The sequence below is a fragment of the Rhinolophus sinicus genome, linkage group LG17 (genome assembly GCF_036562045.2).
Source record: "Rhinolophus sinicus isolate RSC01 linkage group LG17, ASM3656204v1, whole genome shotgun sequence".
NCBI lineage: Eukaryota > Metazoa > Chordata > Mammalia > Chiroptera > Rhinolophidae > Rhinolophus > Rhinolophus sinicus.
In genome coordinates this window covers 9149923-9173969 of record NC_133766.1, presented here as the reverse complement: position 1 = coordinate 9173969, position 24047 = coordinate 9149923, and the positions used below count along the sequence as shown (strand labels likewise).

The following is a 24047-nucleotide window of genomic DNA, read 5'->3' as shown; positions in this document are numbered from 1 at the left end:
TGACAGGAAGGAGGTCAAGTGTGGGGAGTGAAGGAGCTGGAATGGGTAGGAGGCCAGTGCGCCGGGCCAGGGCTGGGAGCTGCTGGCTAGAGAACGACAGGGTTTACTTGCCTGTTTGAATAATCTCATCTCCATTTATGACCTGTAATTTAACACAGCGGAGACATCACTTGCAACAGTAACTAGGCAGCTGCTTGCTTCTCAGAGGAGGAAGCCCTTCTCTGTTCTCCATCTGAGTCACAGGGAGAGATCCTGGGGTGGGGGGCGGGGGGGTGAAAGGTGGCACAGTCCCTGGTCTGATGTTTAAGAAACGGTCCCTTAGTACCATCACCAGGACCCCCATGGCTGTGCTACAAGGTCCGGGACCCTCTCCGTTTCAGTTAGAAAGCGGCTGACTCGGGCTGGGCCTTGCAGCATGAACTGACTCAAGGGGACAGGGAGGCTGCATTCAGGGACAAGTCTCTCCTGTGGGGACACCAGGCTGCCGAGAGAGATGAAAACCAGTTCACTGGGCATCTGGCCTTTAGTGTTTTAGGAAATGCTGGGCTCAACTCTAGTATAAAGAAAGCTGTATTCATTTCAGAAATACGTATTTTTTTTACTAGTAGTGGCACCAAGGCAGATGTCAGGGACATAAAAGTATGAGATACCTTGCTGGGAAGCTTTCACCCCCAAACATCTAGTTCTATTAAATGTTTCCAGTTGGGCTGCTCTGCTCCATCAAACACTTAAGATGTAAGATTTATCCTTACAAAGGAAAGGATCTCATATAAAAAGTCATTCATTACAAAGGGTGTCAAAGGATGTTCATGGTCTTTTACTATAATAAGAATTTAATGTGTCAGTAAGACAACAGCTGGAATTGGAAACTGTTTTTTTTTTTTTTTTTTTATATTGGCTTCAGTGTTTATGATTTGTGCTGTGCATGCGTGGTGCAGTGGTTTTCAAAATGTGGTCTAGTGGATTTTCCACTATTCCCTAAGGATCCACAGTGGGCCACTGGTAGAAAATTTATCATATAGTAATGCCTATTTTGGAATCGGTGGTTGATTACATTTAGCCAACCTCAGTGTGATTTGATCTATTATTTGAGAGTGGTATTTGTTGAGTGGTCAGTAGGAGCAGCTGGAAATTCATGTATCGAAGGTGCCTCTGGTTTCATCAAAATAGTCCACAGAACCAAACCATTTGAAAACCACTGCTCTGAGGTATGGATGCAAAATATCACCTAGTTAAGCCAGGTGACAAGTCTGACACTGACTGATGCCTTGAGGGTACGTTTTTCCTGAGCAGTGACAGGCTCCTAATTAGATCCTTAGAGAAGATCCTTCCATTCCAGAGCGTTTGAGCCCTGATAAACCCCATCCCCTCTCCTGCTTTCACCTTCTTGCCTATGATTCCTGCTTCACACCCAGTCATCTTGCCCTAGATGTCAAAATAGGGAGTGGGGTGGGGTAGAAATCTTCAGACGCTAAGGATGAGGCTGTCTTGACAGACAACTGAGAAAAGGAAAACAGTGTGTATAGAGCCATGACGCCAAGCCAAGCTCCCTCTGCTTAAGACTGACACCGTTTTAGACCAGCTGAAACGGGCTACTTTATTATTTTATCATATGGTGTGTTTTATCTCAGAACCAAAATCTCTCCTGGTGTGGTTAATAGAACTCCCCCTGCTGTGTATTGCCATATTGAAAATCCCAGAGTGAAAACTTACTAATATTAGGTTTCCTGACTAACCTGCCCTCTTTATTCAAGTTGTTTCTCTTAAGCCTCTGGGATAACTTTTTAAAGTATGGATGGTGAGATAGCCTTGTCTCTGGTACTCTGTCCTCCCCCACCCTGGGGACAGCTAGAAAGGCTTTTAAAAAAGGACCGAGTAAGATCATTACAACAGAAATTTCTTCTGATTCTTAGCATGTCTAAATATCCAGAAACTATGGAGTTCAAGAGTCCAAAATATGCTGGGGAGCTATGTTACTGAGAGAGCCTCACACCTCATACCTGACACCAAGTCTAGTGTGTTTGGCCCAGGAAGCATTCTCCCCATGGCTGTGCTTTCAGCATCGTTCCTACTTCCTTTGAAATGTAAACTCCATCCCAGGAAACGAGATTGGAGGCAGTAAGTGCATGTTTTCAGAACAATGGGGGCTCTAACACAGGCTGAGTACTGGCTGGTGTACAGAGAGGGAGTAGAACATAAAGTGCTTGCTCCCATTTTTATTTCAGAGCTTGAGGACATGACATGGTACTTGAGAGTGAGAGATGCAAACCTGGCTGGGTTCTCCTCAGAGAGGTACACATCTAGTGGCTAGACCAGCCACTGTCAAAACCATACCTGCCTTTTGTTATTTGTTTCACTTTAAGAAATACAACCATATTGTTTTGCACTGAGAAAATGAAAAGGAATCAGAAACATTGTCTGCCTACTGGATTTGGCTCTGATCACTGATGTGTCCCTGTGAGGTGCTCTTGGCAGCCATCACACCATTAGTGTCACAGGTATGAGCTACAGTGAGGAGAGGCCCATGCTCTGCTCTCATCAACCAAAGGAGGCCGTCTAAGCACAGCCAACAAAGAAGGGCAGCCAAGCGAATTACAAGCATTAGTGCCGAACCCTAAACCAAAAGAACACTAAGGAAGGGTACCGTCTCCAACCTCGTCTTCTCCCTGCAGTGCCACTACTATTTGGGGCTAGATGGCACGGTGGACGTGACTGACAAGACCGTGATCACAGCCAAGCAATGGTCAGTGCAGGTCACAAGCAGACTCATGCAGTGTGTTTTTCACAGCTGTCCCCTTCGAGAATGCCATACTTTCCATAAGGAAAGAAGGAAACCCCATCATGCACTAACTAGGCTGAGATGTGTCAGGCAACTGCACTAAGCACGCTAAGACTTTGGTGCGTCAACAGGCTTGTCATCAGTAAAAGAAAGGAAAAGTCACAGGTCACATAGAAACTCTGTAAATCTTCAAAAGGTAATGCTGAGAACTGTCCAGTGAGCCATTTTCCAGTACATGCCTTGGCATTTGCAAAGGGGTGGGAAGTCAGAGAATAACAGTTATTATAAACGAGTACCTTCTAACTAGATTCTGAGGCTGCTTACCTGTGCATCAATTATTTTCTGCTTTGCATCAATAACTGCTTGCATCTCAGCATGATCCTTTTTCAATTCCTCTTCCACAGCCATTAGCCTAGATTGTGGCAGAAAGGACATGTCAACATCTTCCACGAGAGGGCTAGTTAATGTAGAGGACAAGAAACCCAAAACTCATCATAGTTCAATAGTTCCACTCCTTCTCAGTAAGAGCCCGGCAACCGTGTTTTCTTCTCTCTTACCTTGGAAGACACCCAAGGTCGAGCCCTCTGTGACTGGACCCTGCACATTTGCACATCCCCTCGGGGACAGTATTCCCTAGTCATTTCCTCCCTCTCCTCTACCAGACCAACTTGTTTCATCTTAACATATCAAACCAGTCAACGAAAAACAACGACCACCTTCTCTTAATCTCAGTTTACTCTGTGACAGCTGTCCTGCCTCTTCCCTTACATAGCCAAGTCTCCTCCCAGAGCGCTCTACACTTAGTAGGTCTAGTTTCTTTCGCAGCCACCATTGACATGTTACCCCACTGGTGTTTAAACTCTGCCAAACTGCTCTCAGGAAGACTCCATACGGCTAATACAACAGACCTGTCTGTCTTCAATTTACTTGACCGTCTACAGCTTCTGATAAGATTGAAGCACGGTGGGTACAAGCATGACTCTGGAGCTTCAATGCGTGCGTGGCTTCAAGCCCTGCTTGCCCCACTAAGCGACTCTAGACAAGTGACTTAATCAATCTGTTTCCTGTTTGTTTGGAAAATGAGAATAATGCCTACTTCAGACATTGGCATTAAACAAACTAGTAACAAATTAAATTGTTACTTGTAAAGTATTTAGACAAGTGCTTGGGCCATAGTAAGTGCTATGTAAGAGTTTGGTAAAAGTGACCCCTTCTTTAGTCTCCCGACATCTCTGGCACTCTCTCGGTTCTCTGGCCCTCACGATATTCAACGAAACGCCCTTCCATGTCTTAGGGCTCGTGAAAAACTAAGTTAGTCTTGGACATGGAATAGTTAGGTTTTCTAAAACCCAATTCTCCTCAAAGACCTCTCGGGTGAGTCACTGGGTTTTCCTGTTTTCTAATTGTTAGAGTGAAAGGAAGACGACCTCTGTCTTCAAAGGAGGAGCACTAAGGTCTCAGATTTAGACAATTTTAAGAGAGACAGTCAGTCACCACACTTGCCCTACGTACCGCAGAGGGTGTGCCGAGTTGACAATGGCTGTGCTGCTGTTGCTTCAGGGCTCCTTGGGTGTCCTCCCCAGTCGGTCCCCCTAACCAGCCCGCCCACCAGGGGGCCCTGACCTGCTGATGATGCTCTTCATCTGGCTGTCCTTCTCCTCCTGCTGCCGGCGCAGCCTCTCCTCACTGTCCTCCAGCCGCGCCTTGTACTCCAGCAGCAGCTTTTGCATCTGCTGCTCCTGCACCAGCAGCCGGCGTTCATACTCCTCCAGCCGCCGGCTGGACACGCGCAGGCGCTCCTTCAGCTTGCTGATTTCTTGCTCATACTGGAGCAGAGAAGGACGGGCAGAAAGACAGGGAGAGAAAGACGAGTCACACCGGTTTCAGAAGTGAGTGATTTTGTTTTTATGAAGGAAATGCCGGATGCTGTGTGAGCTGCCTCCATGTGCTGCTCACGTTCTTTAAAATTACCAACAGGCATAAATGGCAAAGGAGCTTTGCCCTCTTCCTAAAATTTCATTTTTAATGTTAACTTGGCATTCCAAATCTATATATTTATGTGTCTCTCTCCGCATTAAACTACCAGCTGCTGCAAGCCATATCCAATCTGTGAGGGTATAAAATGGGAGCAGGAAAAAAAAAGATCAAGCACCGGGAAGCCTGAAAAATCACTTCAACGAGCCAAAAGCCAGTTGCCTACAAGAAGAAAGATTCTGCATCATCGCCTGTAGGGTGGGATCCCAACATAACTTGGCTCATCAGACTGCCATTCCTTCACTCTACTAGAATCAGCCCTTTAGAGAATAAGCAACATTTCTATAATGTTAAGCTACTAGATCAATAAATAGAATTTCATGGCGGAGTAGACTATCGCTGCTTTCTCCCCAACCATAAAAGCATAAAATATTCAGGTCACAAGCACCAAGCAAAAGGCTGACGTGTCCTCCAGGACTGGTGAACACTGCTCCATGGCCCGCTGTCATGATGGGGTTCATCTGCCCAATTTGGTCCTGCTTGTTGGAACGCAGACATCTGTTTTATCACTAAAGCTTTATAGAAATTTACAGAAGCTAAAGCTTTATATATAATCAATTCTCACTGAAGCTTTATAATTCAATTGGTTACATGGCCCTTTCTTGTACTGAAGTAGCTGTGGTTGGAGTTTGAGTATACTGGAATGTCAAATTTCTAGGTGAGGTGAGAGGCATAAGCTTTCTTGTTGATGGCCTACTTAAATTCATTACTAATTAGTGATAAATCTGCACGGTGCTTTGTAAAATGCACTCTATTGTCACATATCCCATTTACTTGACAATCAGACAATTAGCTTCTGCTTATCCACCATCATGGTTCTAAACTATGCTTGTTAATCCAGAAGGTACAAGGTGACAGTTTTTCAGACAGTTCAAAGGGTAGACTGCGTCAACAAGCCGTTTAGGATCATGCTGGTAAGTAAGCAGAAGCTAGTTGTCTGGTTGTTCCGTTAAATAAGATAATGCCACACGTGATTTCAAGCTTCTTGCTTGATAACTGTTTTCCATGTCAACTTTTCTTTAAAAAACAAAAACAAAATAAAATGGAACCAATAGATAATGTATTTTTAAAAATCATCTATAGAACTAGAAGTTCTTTATCCAGAAAAATGCAAAAAGAAAAAAAAAATCATTACCAAGATATAGAAAGGAAGTCTAGTCCATCCAAGGGAAATTTTGGCCTTGGTTGAACACTAACAAGTAGTTTATAGAAACACTAAATATTCCCCTTAAATGACTAGAAATGAATAGCAGAGGATTCTCTAAATCAAGGCAACCTACATTAAAAAAAAAAAAAAAAAAAAAATTAGAGCTAATTCCTCCCACCCAGCTTGATGGACATTTTTTGCGTATTTTCACATCGGGACACCACTGAATTATTAGATACAGATATGTACATGATGGTTAACACGAGAGGTGGGGCTGAAGTTGGGGGGCGTGGATCACGTCCTTGGCTAGACAACCCTCTTGGTAGCCTGCTGCTGTGGGGCAGTAAGTCAATACAGACAGACGTGGCTCTACCTTCTCGGCGTGCTTGGCTTCGTCTGGATTTTGCTCAGTTTCTTCCACATCCTCTTCGTACTGCCCATTGTTCAGAACCCAGGCTGCTGTCCTCTCTACTGGGGACATTGTGGCAGAGTCCACAGGTGATTGAACCTGAGCCAGAAATACTCATGAGTATCGCCCCAAACAGTTCATCCACTAGATACGTTTCATAGAGAGAATTATTCTTTGAGAACACAATGGTGATCCCTGTGTTCTAACAAATGCTCTCAGTTCTAAGTAAAAGTTTATTAATGCCAGGGCTGGGGGCGAGGAAAGAGAATACATATACATTTGTAGAAGAATAAACTATTCTGAATAGAAATTCCTAAGCAACACACCCAGGAACCTGCCTTTTTCTCCCTCCAAAGAAACACAAGGCCTTAAAATTGTTAATTAGTCCCATGGTCCAAATTACCTAATGAATTTACAGTGATGAGAGAATGAGAGAAAGAAAGCACAACTTGACGGCTGATTGCTCAGGTGATGAAACATCTGTTTAGCCCAGAGATGATCAGGGAACCAAGGAAACAATTAATGCTAAACAAACTCAGAAGGTGCCCATTTATACATCAGGATGTCGAATTCCTAATTTTCATACTAACCATTTCGTGGAAGAGAAAGAACAAGTGATTTTAGTCATTTTTCACAGAGGAATGATTTCTTGATAGGTTAAGCCCACTAAAAAAGTCCATATACTAGACCAGAAAGTTTCTTGATGAATACAGGCTCAAAACAGTGGCTATCAAATTAGTCTATGGGATATTTCTATCCAGTTAGGATGGCTAAATTGTCCTTTTACAATATAGATAGAGAGAGTGGGAAGAATTCTGGCCTTGAGTAGCAACTCTGCCACTTAAATTGTCACTTAACCTCTTAAACACTCTTTTCCTAATCTGCTTAATAGGGGTACCACCAGCATCACCCACCATCACCACCGAGACTGACCATCTCAGGGAGTTGTTAAGGATTGAATAAGATAGTATATGCAAAAGGTCTTTGTAGTTTACTAGAAAGATTTGATGTTGTTACTGTATTTGTTTTTAGAAAACTGGCACTGGATATTACAATTTATATTAGGCTACTGATCTTTAGTGCTTTATCCACAATGCTGGACACATACAACAAATTCTGTTTCTCTGGCCTGCCTGAGAGAGTGAGATGGAGAACAAAGCATTGAATATGAGTTAGCTTTTTGATAATTAAAATGGATTTCTATTTTGAGGACCAATAGTCCATAATCTCATTGAAGGGAATTTTCTCTCCCCTGCAGAGCTGTGTACCTTAAGAATCTTTATATCAATCTGGAATAGAACCCAGTTAAACTCTAAAGAGATATTTTAAAAGAAGGGGTATTTTGATGACTTTGAGATTTAGAAAGACTACACTAAAAAAACTGGCCACAGAGACTAAAAGGTTATCAAAGATGGATTGGGAGAGACTTGAAAACACACCATGCAAAAGTAATATGAAGGTATTTCTTAAAAGGTATGAAGGAGATCCTGGTTTGGTTGACTTACAAACAGAATACAGATACATATCAATAAAAAATGGCTTCATGCCTGAGGCACACACAAGCAATCGTGAATGAACTTCTAGAATTTGTTTCTTCAAAGCTGTTTTCTCCACTTTGTCAAGAAATATGTAAACATGTCCTAAACTTCAGTACCCTCAGTTCTGAAAAATTGACCTTTATCTCCACTAGGGTATGAGGTGTGTTTCTTATATTTCATTCATTTGTGTATTATGTTTGTCACAGTATCACTAGTAGCTTATTATCTCTTTAAAACAACCTTTTTTCAGTTAGCTAAGTCCTTATGCCAAGCAATAATATCAGTAAAATAATGAGTTTGATGTTATATATATTATATACTTATAAATATATTTTTATATTAGTAATTCTATTTCTTTCTAAAATGTGTTAATATTATTACATGATTAATTAAATAAACACCTTGTATACTTAAATAATTTTGAGTATCACACTTTGGGAACACTGGCCTATAGGATATAGTATCATCTATAAAAGGAAGATAATAATTATCCACATGAGAAGTTATTATGAGAAACAAATGATATAGCATGTAAAAGCACTTTGTGAACTACAAGGTCTCTCTCTCTCTCTCTCTCTCCCCCCCCCCCCACGCTGGATTTAAAAGCAGAACAAAATAAATTGCTTTAGTGTTGGTAGAAAAAATAGTTTAACAAGGGATTTAGGTTTTTATTTGATATATGTACACCTGAAAGGCAGAAGAATGTGGTTCTGAATCTTAAAAAATTAATAGAAAGTCAATATTTAAAGGAGACAAATGCCTTTTTAATTTTATAATCTTATCACTTTAGCACACAGGGCACAGAAAAGCTGCTTTTCTGTAAAACCAGGATTTTCTATTCAATAGCACTTGGAGATAAAGTAGCTATTAAAACACACAGCAACTTCACTGTGTGGAATTTATTACTTCAAGGCAGCTAATTCAATAGCTTTCTGCTTTATATAGTTAACAAGAGGTTGCTTGAATGAACTTTCTTTCCCGGGATTTGTTATGGTGACTATTTATTGAGTGTCTCTAAATACAATGCAAACTAACAATACTCCTATGAACACTCTAAGGAGATCTTAGCCCCTCAAAACATATTAAAAACTACAACTCCTTAGGGTAATCTTGGATAACTGTTAAATGAGAAGCAATAAAAACAAGAGTTGTTTCATTTCACTGGTGACGGTGGTAGCTACCATATCTTCCGAAGGACTAACACTGTCCAATGAATTATGAGAGGCTGTTCAATGGGCACTGGGCATTTGGGTGTCTTCCTACTTTATTGGGTAAATCTGATTTTCAATCACTTCCTAAAATATCCTAGCACTTTGCATGGCATATGGTAGGTGGTCAATAACTGCCGAAAAAGTAAATCAGATCCTATTAATTATTCTTTGTAGTTATGATGAAACCTTATATAATTATAAAGAGATGGAAAAGTAATGTTGAACAAATCAAAATCATTGTGCTAGACTGGAAGAAAATAAAGGTGATTTTTGTTTCAAAATTAATTTTTGTTGTAGTATGTCCTTCATACGAAATAACTATATAGTGGTGTGTTGGGTTTTTTTTTTTTTTTTTTTTTCTTCTTTTTTCTATTGGTCTTATGTGTGCTGGTCTTATTTCTCAATTAGGTTGTTAATCCTTGAGGCATGGCACCATATCACACAGTTGTAAGTTTTTTTTGAATGGTAGTGACTACATAATTGTACAATAGCTGCTCAATAAAATATTCATTTATTAATACTCTAGATTCTCTTTGGCATTCATTACTAAAGTATAATTTATTGCTAAGAGAAATACACTGTCTTTCCTCTAATCCTTCTCTTAGTAATAAATTATACTTTATTACTATGTAGCGTAATAAAGTGCATCAAACATCTTCCCTCAAAATTGTTCTATCTCCTTTATAAACTGGCTAGATAGCAGAATTTATTCCCTCTAGTTTATAGTCAAAGAAATTGAGAAAAGAGGTTGGTAAGTGGTTCAGATTCCATTTTCCTTAGCTATAGCCTTAGGAAGAGCATTTATATCCACTGACTTTCAACAGTGGATCATTAAAGAAAATGAAGGATAAAAAAGAAAACGAGTAGGAATTCCTATTAGGAATATCTCTCCCTTTTGGGAAAAAGCTGTAGAAGTTTTCTCTGGGAAAAATCATAACGCTTTAGGGCAAAAGGGCCTGAGACAGCAGTTCCACTGCCCCGACAATTAGTCATAGCCTGGCTATGCTGATGACAGTTGAGAACAGGCCAGCTCCCTGTTCCGTGCTAGTATTTACTAGATATAAACAAGACTGGTTGGTTTCAGCTTCTTCACAGTCTGAAACAGTCAGGTTCCCATCAATGTATAACACTTCTATGACAGCAAAGAAAGGGCTGACTAGATTAATAAGTAAACTCTGAAAGTCCTTGAAGAGGATGGTTAGGAGAGGGTTCAACAAACCCGAATGTGACAGCTACAACATCCTTCCAATAGGCAGATCAAATACCAATTTTAAAAGCTTCTTCAAATTTGAATTGCTACGGTTAGGTGATGTGTTATATCTGAACAACTCATTTATTGTACATAAAATCTATTATACATACAGAGTACATGATACACAAAAAATTAAATGAAGAGGAAAATGAGAAAAAATAAATCTAAATAGAGGCTGAAAAGGGTCAAAAAATTAAGTTTCCTTAAAAAAAATTCCTTCTCTGTACACTGCTTCCCTAGGATTTTATTTCCTTCCTACTCAGTAGATGAAGACTGAAACTAGTTACACTGCCAACAATGGCCACGCCTCTGATACAAATGGAATTTGCATGGGACAAAGCCACTGATAATTACAGACGCCTACGGACAATCCCCACAAAGAAATCTCATTTTTGAGAGAGAAGAATTCCCCAACACAATTTACATTTAAAATATGTAAAGGAATTTGCCTAAAAAATGTGCCGATTCTATAGAACTTCAGAGGCTTCATGGGAGAAAAGCAAGCAAGAAACAGAAAGATAAGGAATTAAAAAAAAAAAAAAAAGTTTGAAAGAACAAACATCTATGTAGAAAAAGCCAATCTAGAAAAACCAGAAACTTGATGTATGGTTTGACTGGTATGGTTTGGCCGCAGTACCAGCAAAGGGATAAACAAAATGGGTATTTAAAGCTATGCTAGGGCATCTCACTGTGCCCTACTTCACGTCAATATAATATAGATGTTGCTCAACTCATTACTGTCTGTGGCATAAAAAAATTTTAAATTGGTTGTTTGGAGACCATATGCATTTCCTACCTCCCAACTAACCAGTCTTCTGTTCACCCATAGAAACATGTACTGGGTGCTTATGTGATAGGTGTTCTATTTTCCTATAGCACTCATATTATAGATGACAATTGGTTCCACATGATCGCACAAAAGGCCATTTAATTTATGATATTTATAACAATGAGTCTGTGTCGTGGGCCCCGGGAATAGAGGACTGCAGGCTACAGGAGGGCTGGGGAAGCATTTCTCTCTTCTGTCCAGGGCGGGGCCTCCCGCAGTTTTTGAAAAGTAGGTAGAGGGCGCTTTCCCCTGTCCTGTCCCTCTCTGCTGATCTGGTCTTTTCTCTCTTCATCTCATCCTTGGTCCCTCGTGCTGCACTAAGCCCCCCAAGTAGATGTTTGCCTCCACATAGCATTCCATCTCTAAAATTACATATCTTTCTTTGTCCCTCTGAATACAACTTTAATTCTCTGAAAGGAGTTGCTAGAAGCTAGCAGAAAACATGATAGGGTGTGAATGCCTAGCAGTCTCCTCGCACACAAATTAAATTTTATACATATTGATATCGATATAGATAGATACACACGCACTAATTTTTTCCTTTTCATTAAATGAAAATGCCTATTAAGTCAAAAGAATTGATGAAATTTGGGGAAACACAACAAAATAAAAATGAAAAATTTAAGACTAAAGAAAAACTTTATTTCTCAGGAAAGAAAACCCAACTAGAAAGTTTTGCCCAGGAAGTCGGCTACCAGAATCAGCTTAAATTAGGCATCCTTTTCATCCCTGACTCTTCTGTAGCCAAAGATTCTGTAAATGTTCTATTTTTTATTTTTTAAACAACGATTATCAAAGTAGGGGAAGGGCTGTCATCACAGCAGAGTGGAGGCAGAAGCACCCAAATCAGTAAATGCCTACCTATGAAAGCAAATAGACACATTGGGGTTTTACTGCGGTCTCCTCAGACAAGGTATTTTGCTCACGAAAGGATTTGTCATAGAACTTTGTAAATCACAAAGCTCCCTAGTACTTATGCTTAGGTTTCAAAAAAAATTCAACAAATACAAAGCTTCTTAGGAGAAAAAAAATTTTTCAGATGAACGTAAGATACACACACACAGGTACACACATAAATTCCTAAGGTTATTAGTTTCAAAGAATAAAATACAATTGGTCCTTCAAAATGTAATATGTAAGGAAGAAATGATTAAAGTCTTGGGAAATCTTTTTGTCAAGAGAAAAAGTTTGGAAAAATATTAAGATTGGTGGGATACTAGCTGGACTTGTCCATGTAAAGAGAAACACAAGGGATTTGTAAATGTTTAGAACACTTGCCAACCACCTGTGTTTCTATGTTTTTACCTCTCTCCTTTACCTTGCCTCTACAGGTGTTCAGTTGTTTATTTTTGTGGCCATTTCCAGGAAAAGGCACACGGGACTTGATATTTCCAGAGGGAGTTGGGGGATGGAGTAGAGAGCAGTTACATTAAACTCTTGGCTCAGAATGTAAAACTTTGTTCTGGAAGCTTAAGTAAAAAAATTATGGACAATTAATGTCCTGATTCCCCAAATATTTTCTAGTTGATTTGGACTATAGGTTTCGTAGTTTAAGTGTCTAATTGTTCACTCCACATGCTACTTCTGTTCTCAGTGCAAACTGAGGCAGAAGCTTTGTGGGAAGAGAAGGAAAGGCCCAGTGTGGTTTTTAGTCTCCTCGTCCACTGCCTCACTTAGCCAGGTGTCTCCCACACCTTTCATATCCTCTTTCCATCTAAAGGTGGCAGAAAATATTTTTCAGTGGAAACCTTGTTAGCAATTGGATTTCCCATCGATTTCTGCACAAAGACCGGAGAGAGTAGAAGCCAGGCCCTCCAATGCTCACCCCTACCTGCTGCGTCTGCTGTCTCTGGATCGCTCTCACTTTGGGGACAGGACTCTCCCTGGAGGAAGAGGACTGCTGGCGGGACCGGCTCCCGTTCTGCACAGGCTCGGCCACCAGGGCCGCAGAGGCCACCGACATGCTCCCCGTGCTCCGCAGGGAAGCGCTGTGAGGCAGGGATGGCGCGGCTTTGGCTCGGGCACCCAGCCCGGCCTGGTCCATCTTTCGGATCTGGGCCTGCCCAGTGCTATTTTGCCGCGGCAGAGCAAGAGGTATGTGTCTGTCCGGCACAGTGTGCCGCCTGGAGAAGTCCTCGCTCTGAGTGCTACGTCGGGTGAAATCTTCCATGCTGCTGTTGCTGGGGCCACTGAGTTTGAAGTCTTCACTGTTACTTTGGCTTCTGGAACTGGCAGTGCTTAGGTTCTCCAAGCTGGAATCCACAGAGGCCTTTGGCATTGCTGGGATGGGGTTACTGAGGTGATAGACGGGGTTCTGGAACGACAAGGGCTGGAGGCTGCCTGGCTGGTTCAAGGCTGGATGCAGGGGCCGTCTCACTTGGGGAGCACTCTGCGGGGTGCTCTGGGCTTCCCGCAGCTGTTTGATGCTGGCCACCTGGGTTATGGAAAGCTGGCTCCCGGTCAAGCGCAGAGGCACATCAAGCATGACTGAGGCATGTTCCACTTGAGCAGCGTGAGTGTCCTGGAGGTCCATGAGGGAGACGCTGCGACCATTAGGAAGGCTGCCTTCCTTTTCATCCTTCTCAGAATAGGTCATACTCTGGGAGGAGGTTTGCTGAACCAGCAGTAACGTTTTCCCTCTGAAATAGCTGTCTGTGTTGTCCTGGCTTGGAGACTTTAGCTTATGCAAATCACTGTGGGAAAGGAAGGAACCCTTAATTACTCTTGAGGCAAATGTAACATAGTTAAGGTCCCATCATTTCCTAGTTAGGCTTTAAACCCTCCCAAAGCATTCCAATTCATACTCAATCGGTTCCTTCTAAACCTTCAAGATGAGAAGCTCTGAGGGTACAACTGAAGGGTCCCTGCCCAAAGCACCAATCTTCCAACACAGAAGCCACGTCTAAGAATCAACACAGCCCATCTGACATAACCAGATAGATACACACACCATGGTTTCACCTGAGGTTCTCTAGATTTTTAAGTGCTACATTATATGACATTATCAATTTCCTAGAGCCCTTAGTCTTCCACGAAGTAGGACATATCTTCTCCAATATCAGTCTAGAAAATAAGTGTCCTAGATCTTGTGTATTATTATGACAAATAACTGGATTTATCTCAGGTCAGATGATTCTTTCCAATTGGTCATGACTTTAAAGATTGTAAATTCAACAAATAAGTTAAAGAGCTGTTCGCCAAATCTCTAAATATTATCCCTCTGAGGTAGTACTTCACATTCTCTCTTCCATACCTGTCAGTGGGGTCTTCAAATATTTTCTGCAGCCCAGAGGAGAGGCTTCCACTGACATTGGGACTGGAGTTGTGCTCAGTGAAGCGTCTCAGTTGCTGCTGTATTGGCGTAGGATTAGTCAGAGACTTGGTAATGTCAGCAAGAACACGAGGGAGAGGTCCCAGTTTTGCCACGGTCGCCTGTAGGAAGGAATTTTCACCCTAATTGGATAATAAGCATTGCGACATCCACCACAGGTTGTTTTGGGGACCACGATGCCCATTGATGAAGGGGTGCAGGTTGGAGGGGAGGGGAGGTGTTTGCATGTGGGGAGCGGCAGGTTCATAATGCAATGTTACGGAGCAGCAGAACCATGGCGTCGAGATGAATGGAGGAGGCAAAACAAGGTGCGGCAGACATTGAGGAAAGAAAGGAAATAGAAATTAGGATTATGCAAATAAAAATTAAAAGACATGCTCAAAACAACCAAAACATTGCCATTCCAACTAAAATAGGCATGCAAAGCAAACAAAATCTTTGGAAGACTAATAGATCGAGGTGGGGAGGGGAGGGGAAGAACCAGACACCTTCTAACCAAAAAGGACTTCAAGACCAGAAGGCTAGTTTGAGGACACTTCCAAAGAAAAAGGGTCATGTGAGGGTAGAATGCATGCCAACATACAAGAAGGTGTTGCATGCAGGGGTCCAAAGCACTCCACTCCAGGGCACACAGTTGATATTGCCATTCACTATCGCATTTAATCTTGGGAACCCTGACCTATTGCCAAGTGGGCTTGCATTCGCATGACAATTTTTTTTTAAGCAGCAAAATAAACTGTCTCTATGAAATATATCTGGACAGAGTCCTGGTTCCCGGGACCAAACAGAGATTAAACAAGGGAAAAGTGTGTTTACACAGCAAAGCCTGTTAAAAAGACCTTGACCCTGAATAAACCAGGCTGATAACTGTTATCTGCATCTCACTGTCGCAGTTATTCAACAAAGAATAACTTGTTAGTGCTTGCTTTATCCATCTGTTCTTTTTCCTTTGGGGAATTCTTATTCTCATGGGGTCTTATGGGACCCTCAACTGTTAGGCAGTTTTACGTGACTGTCTCTGGATCTTCTTCATTTGCTCAACAACCAATAGATTCTTCAACTCTGCTTGAACGGCTAGAACGTATGCTCAAATGCCACTCGAAGAATGCCTTTCGTGCTCAACTTTCTTGAGCCGTGATTCATCCACATTCAAGGAATTTACCCTCAGCATAGCTGCAACTTAATCTCTAGCTGGCATTTCTAAAAGTGAAGAAGGGGTCCTCAAGAAGAAGGAACAGTCTATTTTACAAATGTGCTAAGCACTAGTGGACACCCTACCATTTACGTTTCCTCAGGAAAGTGGTCTTTATTAATAGGTTTTACTCCCTCCAATTTTATTGGTGCAACATTTTCAAGGATAATAGGAAAATGAAGGAAAACAAACAAATTCTTATCACAGGGAAATAACTTTGTCTTTTGAAGTTATTCTAACATACCACCACACATATTTATAAATACCTGTAGCAAACAAAAACATCAAAAAATAATTATTGTGATAAATCTAGCTAAAGTCTGCTAAGACTATTTTCCATTGTAAAATCTATGCCTCTCTATAAAATCCCAGAAGGAATAAAATGATTGGTATGATATATATTTAGTTATTAATATGGTATACAAGAAATTTCTTAGCTTGCAATCAAAATAAATGATTAAAAATGATAATTGTTTTCTGTATTCTTAATTCATATCTGTAGAGAAAGAAACCGTCAGGATTTTCAGATCCCCTGTAACTCTCGAGTAGTAACAGATATAGTAAACCCTCTGATTAGTATAATAAAAACAAAAATATCTCATGGGTAAAGGTGATCAAACGTGATAGTTTCAGTATTTTTCAAAGTCCACAGTTCTGTTAGAAATTGCTATATGAGGCTTCATCTCATCCTGCTACACGTGAATAAGGTCACAATACCGATATTTGATATTAGTTTCTAGGCAAGTTTTCAGATGTTATATATACTTACTTTATTTATTTATGGAAATAAATACTCCATTAATGCAGATAATTACTTAAAAATATATGTAAATAATTTCATGGCTTTCTAGAATGTCCTGGTTTGTAGAGTACAGAGTTTACTCAGAAAAGATAACCATTTACTCCCAGATTTCTAAGATAAAAGGCTGCTTTCAACTAAGAGAAAGCATGAGTGCTATCACTCCGTAGATGCTCTCTGGAATTCAGGTACCTCAAGGTTCACTACACCTCCCAGCTCCCATGACTGTTCCAGCCTACTTTACCTTATCAAGTTGGGAAACCACTTCCCACAGTAAGGAATGCAAAACTGAAAGCTCCCGGCCCAGGTCAATGTAACCATCAAAGCCTGGGGTGTTTGAGATGGTGTCAGGATTAGAGATCTCCAAAAGAAAGCGCTTCATTCCACCCCACTCATGTTCTAAAAAATCATTCATGAATGCCATGTATTCTTCTTTGTTACCAAATCTAAAGTAGAGGGCAAGAAAATGAGAAAGAACATATTTAGGAAAAGAGAGGTAATCACTTTGAGTTCACTTTCACAGAGCTATACATTTTTTTTTCTTTTTGGCAGGTAAGTTACTAATTTGTGTATTGTCTGTAAGAGATAAATGCTAAAAATATTAATACTAAAAAACTTTGAATAGCTTTCTATTTTCTATCAGGTAAAGTAATAAATACCCCTGTTTTTCTGGTACTTAAAGCTCTCTGTAATCTAATCTTCATTGACCTACCAAATGGTTCATCAGTATAAACCTTTCAATATCACTCACTTCTTCCAAGTTTCCCACATATACTTTCTCTTCTCCACGCTGTTGTTCATGCTATTTATCTCTGCTAGAGAAGAACTTGCTCTCTTCTTCGTCTATCTAGAGTCTAGAGTCTAGCTGTCTTCAGGGACAGCGTAAGTCCATAAATCTTGTTCCAAAATAAGTTAGAAATATTGTTTTTTTTAAATCAGAATTAGCTCAAATATGAGTAAATATGTGTATTTCTGCATTGGTCTCTATTTAGGGTACACAAAGTTCAAGCAGTGCACTTCTAAAGTGCCACTATTTAAACTAGAAAACAATCTGTCTCACTGAAGTTCTAATTTTTCCCTTCAGTAAGTTTGTAAAAGAATCTTGTCTTTAAACTTTAATATTGAGTAAGTCTGCTGTGATCAGTTTTGCCAGTGTGAATTCCTTCTCAATGATCTTAAAATTATTTTCTGTAAATTGTAAAAATTATACAAACTTAAGAGAAATTTGAAAACAATGAAAAGTGGAAAAAGTGTGGGTGTACCCACTGTATCACCCAAATATATCTGCTGTTGACATTTGAGTGTATTTCCTCCCTGACTGCTTTCTAACTTCCTTTAAAAAAATCTACAGAAAAGTTGAAAGAATATACAATGAACACCCATATGCTGTTCATTTTCATTAACCAACTGTTAACATTTTGCTAAGTTTGTTCTCTCTCTCTCTCTCTCTCTCTCTCTCTCTCTCTCTATATATATATATATATATATATATATATATTTACACACACACACATATATATATATATTTTTGGCTGAATCATTTTAAACTAAGCTGCAGACAAACCTCTAAATACATTAGAACCTATTTCTCCAGAATAAAGAAAATCTCTTACATGAACCAATGCCATTATCACACTAAAACTTTTTAAACTAAATTTCACCAATTGTCCCCAAATGGAGTTTTACAGAGTTTTCTCCAATTCAGATCCAATTCAGATTCAAGAATTCAGTCTAGTCTCTTTTAGTCTAAAACAGTCCCCCTCTGTCTTTTCCATTTTTCATGACATGTGACTTGTTTGAAAGGGCCAGGCCAGTTGTCTTAGACCATGTAACCATGGAATTTATCTGATTGCTCGTCCCAACTTTTTTATATGGAGGTTTTTGCGTTTTGACGTTACTGAGACAATAGCATATGCACCATTTGATGTCTTGTCTTTTTTTTTGGCTAAAGTTTTTAATAGCTTTTTTCATTTAATAGAATTATATCTTCATTTTCCATGTTATGGTGTATTCTTTGTAAAAACTGTTTATAGTGGCTTCAAATATTCTATTGAATTCATGTACCATAGGTTACTTAACCATTTCTCTATAAAATGAATATTGAAGTTATTTCCAATTTTTTTGCTATTTATAATACCACCACAATGAAAATCTTGTAACATGAGTTATGAGAACCCCACCTCCATTCAAAGTTTAGATCTTGTGTGTTTTTAACAATGTTTCTGAAAAGTGGTTGTGGTGGTGACACCTACTTGGCAAAGTTCGCCAGGTTCTGAATGACCTTGGCAATGAGAGTCAGAGTCCGAGAAGTGCGGTCATCGGGATACTCCTGCATAAGGTTGAAAAGACTGGGAGACATAATGGCTGGGCACAGGAACCGGAGAAACAGTGAGGCACTGATGAGCCGCTCGCTGATGTCTTGCTTGCCACGGTTCAGGCACTGATGCTTCCATGATGCAAACACTTCTTTTAACTCACGAGGGAAAACACTGGGGAAGGAAAGAAGATCAAAGCCTCTCAGTATAAAAGCAGCACAACCCAAGACGCACAAGCAATTGCACTCTGGCCCAACACACCTCCGCTCTAGAGCCAGGCGGTGAGGAGGGCGTAGTGGAGGGAGCTGCCTGATTCATGGCTGAGAGGTAGTGGAACATTCCCAGAAGCCCAGATGGAGACTGGAGAGCCAAGTCTGTAAAACTCAGGAATTAGTGTAAATTTAGTCTCGAAAAGTGGGAAAATGGCATGAGGCTCCTGACAAAACCATCTGGTTTTATACAGCTCACCATACTCTCACTAAGGACTGTTCATCAAAAACCTTCCAAAATCTCACCAATTGCTGGGGTTAGGGCAATGATCACAAATCATGAACACATCTGTTTAACACTAGTAAACATTTTAGAAAGCCATTAAAATACTTTTAGTGTCAGAGCAACGTGGTGCTAATATTCTATATGAACATTATATTTATGCAGACAGTTCAGAGGTTCTTCTGCTTACAATGGACATTTAGATTTTAGCTAAGACTATATTAGGGAAACTCGGTTTTCCCCCTAAGCCCTTCCTTTGGTTGGGAATTAACAGTTGACACTGTGATGCGTTTTACATGGAAAATGGTAAGTTCCATGAGCAGGGGTAAAGCGCTGCCGTCGGCTCACCAGTAAGAGTTGATGATCTTGCAGAACGCCAGCTCACAGCACATTTTCAGGTTGCTCTGATGCTCTGCCAGCTCACTGGACGAACATTTGCTGGGATCCACTTCACAGTTCTCATCTGACTCATACAAAGCTCTGATGAACTCCCCTGTGTGCACAGAGAAGACCGCAGACAGTTTAACCAGCGTGTCCTGAGCAGAATAAAAGGATTCAGGATCTCTGTCCTGAAATGTATAATTGGGAATTCTTTCTGAGACCTGACATGGAGGGGACAAAAGATTGTTCACAAATGGTTACTGCTTTGGAATCCAAGAGTTACCACCTCCCACTTAGCATGTTTATTTTCCTGATCCTGGAAGTTGCAAAACAGCAATCCCTAACATCATCGCCATGGCATTGATAAAATAACAATGATACTACTTGAAACAATGACACAACTTTAAATCTTTTATCTGAAACCACAAACATATTTAATTAGCAGGAACTCGTTATTTTTCCTAAGGCCCCTCTATCAGGGTGAATAATATTCTTATTAGTTGAGAAGAAAAAAACAACCCAAGCTTGGTTGAATATAGCCCAGGTAAGGTTTTAAGTGCTAATGCTGGTGCCAAACATAAATTCAACTAAGGATGCCTACACTTACCTTTTGTAATGGGGACAGGCGTTCAACGCAGCACACGATTGCAGCAGAACATCTCTTTATATAATCTGTACATGTGTTCCCACATAAATTTAGCTTAGAAGCCCTGTTCTTACATGCTGTCCTCTATAGGGATATGCCCAACATTCTCTGCAAGAACAAACCCTGTTTATCCTCCCCTATACCTTGGCTATGTTATACTGGCCCACGTTTCACACTGTTTTGCGCTTATTTGTGCACATGTCTGTCTCATCTCTAGGATGAATACCTTTGGAGGTCAGGGACCAGGTCCTATTCATGTTCAAATCCCCAGCCTATTAAATAGCTCCCACAGCATTGCAGGTGCTCAATAAATATTCATGAGAGCTGGTAGTATGTATTCTTAGGTTTTTATGGGCCTTTATGAAAGAGGAGTAGATCATTCAAAGATCCTTTCAAATCTATTTATACCAGTTAAGGTTCATGCTAGTTATGATGGCCTTCATGAAAGTGAACAATAATTTCTGTAATATTAAATAGCATCAGCAATATGAAGGGCATTTTCTAATAAAATGGTTTGTACTGAAGCAAAGGAGTGCTTTTAAAACTAGCTATGATAGAGGATGGGAAGTGATTATTTGGAAGAAAAATGCTTTAAGAACAGAAAAGAAAGTAGCATACAGAAAAAGTAAAGGCTTTAGCGTCAGTCCGGTCTAGGATCAAATCCTGGACCCATCACTTAACTGATTGTGGAGCCTTGAAAAGTCACTTAATTAGTCCAAGCTTCAGCTGCCTTATTTGGGAAATAGCATAACAACTCCCACCCTATAGAGCTGTGGTGAGGATTTCATGAAAAGAAAAGTGTTAATATGATGCCTGGCGTTTGTAGGGGCTCAACACAGTAAGTATTGCTATGTACAAACCAGGCAACTTTTATAGAGTTTTCATAAAGTGAAATGACTAAAACTAGTACAAGGCTTTTAAATATGATTACTGATTCTCACAAGATTTGTATTCAGCATGCTTTCAATGTCTCCTATGCTATGTGCTGCCACAGAATTGACCCCATTTAAAGAGGACCTACATTTAAAACAAAGTCATCAGTGTCAAATGCTCCACGTAAAAACTGGCCCACCTTTAAATTTATACCATGAATATTTTGTTTAGTGAGTTCTTTAAGCTTATACTAATTCCAGGGAAATAATACAAATACTAACCAATAATTTGTGAATTATAAGAATATTCTTCTTTTATTTTTCAAGATAAGAGCCAAATAAATAACTCAAGGGTCCGGAAGTAAATTAACTGTCTATAGTGGCAGCCTAAAAAGTTTTTTTTTCCTGATGATATATAATCCTCCAAAATACAGCAAATTATTTTCACTTTTGAAACTATAACCTATGTCTGATGTGAAAAGTACCACATTGAAAGGTGAACCTTTCATAGGTTTGTACCTGAAAGCTGCTTACCTGATCAAAAATTACTGAGACAGATTCAATAATCCATTTACATTTTCTCTCTTCCTTTGAAAAATTCAGAGCCTAAGTGGGTAGGGGCTCACCATGTGGTTTAAATGGAAGTTTGTGCCCAGAATGTTCTACGTGTTTTCTAGGTAAACCATTAACTCATTAGTATCTAGCATCCAACTTTCATGTGCAGAAATAAGTCAACAGGTAAGGACATATTGCTAAAAAAGAATTTGTCTCTGCCACCAAGGATGGAAACCAGGCCTTTTGGGGACTTCTTTTCTAGATCTCACAGGTGGCATTTCCTGTGTGTCACAGGATGTCAACATGCAATCTGATTTCAATTAGAAAGGTAAAGGGGGTTAACAGATGGAAGAATTAGGTCTGAGGCACAGCCCGTGTGGTAAATAGTAATGGTTCAATCAAGATAAATGAAGATTGTACAATATGACTGGCAACTTTTAACTCAATTTTCTTAGAGAGTTCTTCAGGCAGTCTGAAAATAGCATCTATTTTTTTTTTTCCCCAAAGTGTATGAAACATAGCAAAACTATTCAGAGTGCTCAGCTGTACTTATTAATTTTTTTGTTTACCAAGACTTCACCACTGTGAAGTCTTTTTATTTAATGCTTACGATGAAATCTTCCTCAATCATATTATTCGAGGTTCCTGCCATAGCAAGTAAAGTAGCAACTAGAATCAATTTCTTTAATTCTTTGAAAAAGTATTTTTTGGTTATAGGGATATCCTTATCTTTCTTCTCTCCCTATATTGTAAACTCCTTCAGGGCAAAAATCTATCTGCTCATTCAACATGCCTTACTGTCTCGTGATAGTCACAGGTGACTATTGAGCACATGAAATGCGGCCGGTGCAAATTGAAACATGCAATAAATGTAAAATACACACTGAATTTCAAAGAGTGAGTATGACAAAAGTGTTAAACCTTATGAATACTTATTATACTGATTACCTGTTAATATTTGGATATGATGGATTAAATAAAATGCTATGAAAATGAATTTCATCTGTTTCTCACTACCCTTTTGATACTGTGACTACTAGGACATTAAATCACATGTGACTCTATTATGTTTCTGTAGGACAGGGTGGGTCTACATTCTGTGTAAAGTACTGGGATGTGCAGATAGAAGAAAGGACTGTTCAAGGAACTCATGTCTGCTTCATCATGATGCACATCAAAGCACCCAGCACAACACTTTAGAGGCTCACGCCTGAATTTCACAACCACATCTGGAATTGCAAGTGAGTGGCCTAACCAGCAGGAACCACCAAGGGAACAAAAATTAGTTATTGTTGAAAATTCTGGAGGCCTTGAAGACTGAAATTGGGAGTTGTGGGAATTGGCGAGCGTTTCTTAGTGTTTGATGTATGATAACAAATGTTAACACTTTTAAGACTTAAGTGATGCATTTATATCATGATATAAATACCCAACCCTGGGGGAAACAGGCCACCCTCAGTAGTGACACCCACTAATATTATAACGTGTATCTCAGGAACTTGGGGGCCCTGGGGACAGCTGCATATGCTGCTGGGCCTCCTCTTCCTGCACAAGCCGTGATAAACCCGTCTGCTGTTATTCCTTGGTGAGTCCTGCAGAGACTTCGTAAAGCTGAAACTCGAACTTGAACACCCTAGTAGGTGGCTAGAACTAAACAACAAGCAGAACCCGAGCTCCATTTGTTTGTCTCGTGAGGATGCAATAACAGAGTCAAAAGAGGGAGAAAAGAGAACATGTATTTCTTCTCCATACCCAAGGCATCATGTAGGTACTGCTGTCCCACCAACTTGAGGTATTCCTCAATGGACTTGGTGGCAATGGTGTTCTCTCTGAAGATCAAGACGTCATGCTCTCCACATCGATCCACCTCAGACATCACCAAATCGGTCAGAAAATCCTGGCAGAACAATGTTCAATCAGGCAGAAAGCAACTGAATAAATAACATACATCAGAAGAAACTGATGAGATATCAGACATCTTGGAAAACCTGCTTTAAAACTAAAGCTACCAGATTCATTTGAAAGGAAAAAAGTCAGGATAGAATCTTAGCGGTCACCACCCCTAAGTTTAAAATTCCTTCAAAGGTTTTCCATCGTACTTTTGACAAAGTCCATAACTCTCAGCTCAGCCTATAAGTCTCTCTATTTTCTGGTTTCTGCCTAGAAACCATTCTCTCTATATTCTGACCCAGCCTCAAGGCCCTTGAATACCCCAAGCCTTTCCTAACACACAGTGTTGTCTATTCACCACAAAGCACTGTGCAA

The 24047-nt window shown here is 40.1% G+C and overlaps 1 protein-coding gene across 13 annotated transcripts in view; it reads right to left on the bottom strand.

Annotated features, from left to right (window-relative positions):
• RASAL2 (RAS protein activator like 2) overlaps nt 1-24047 on the bottom strand; it is a 263139-nt gene that overhangs the window by 7881 nt on the left and 231211 nt on the right. For 7 of the 13 annotated variants that reach the window (XM_019729474.2, XM_019729247.2, XM_074322352.1 and 4 more), the window contains 10 exons: nt 23535-23679; nt 19677-19821; nt 18774-19010; nt 16766-16967; nt 14453-14652; nt 13031-13892; nt 6334-6468; nt 4403-4605; nt 3104-3191; nt 112-142 (listed from right to left, as the gene is read on the bottom strand). In XM_019729474.2, the coding sequence (XP_019585033.1) occupies nt 112-142; nt 3104-3191; nt 4403-4605; nt 6334-6468; nt 13031-13892; nt 14453-14652; nt 16766-16967; nt 18774-19010; nt 19677-19821; nt 23535-23679 (2248 nt within the window). The remainder of the gene's footprint in view (nt 1-111; nt 143-3103; nt 3192-4402; nt 4606-6333; nt 6469-13030; nt 13893-14452; nt 14653-16765; nt 16968-18773; nt 19011-19676; nt 19822-23534; nt 23680-24047) is intronic. The other 6 variants (XM_074322349.1, XM_019729386.2, XM_019729562.2 and 3 more) reach the window with 3 other exon arrangements.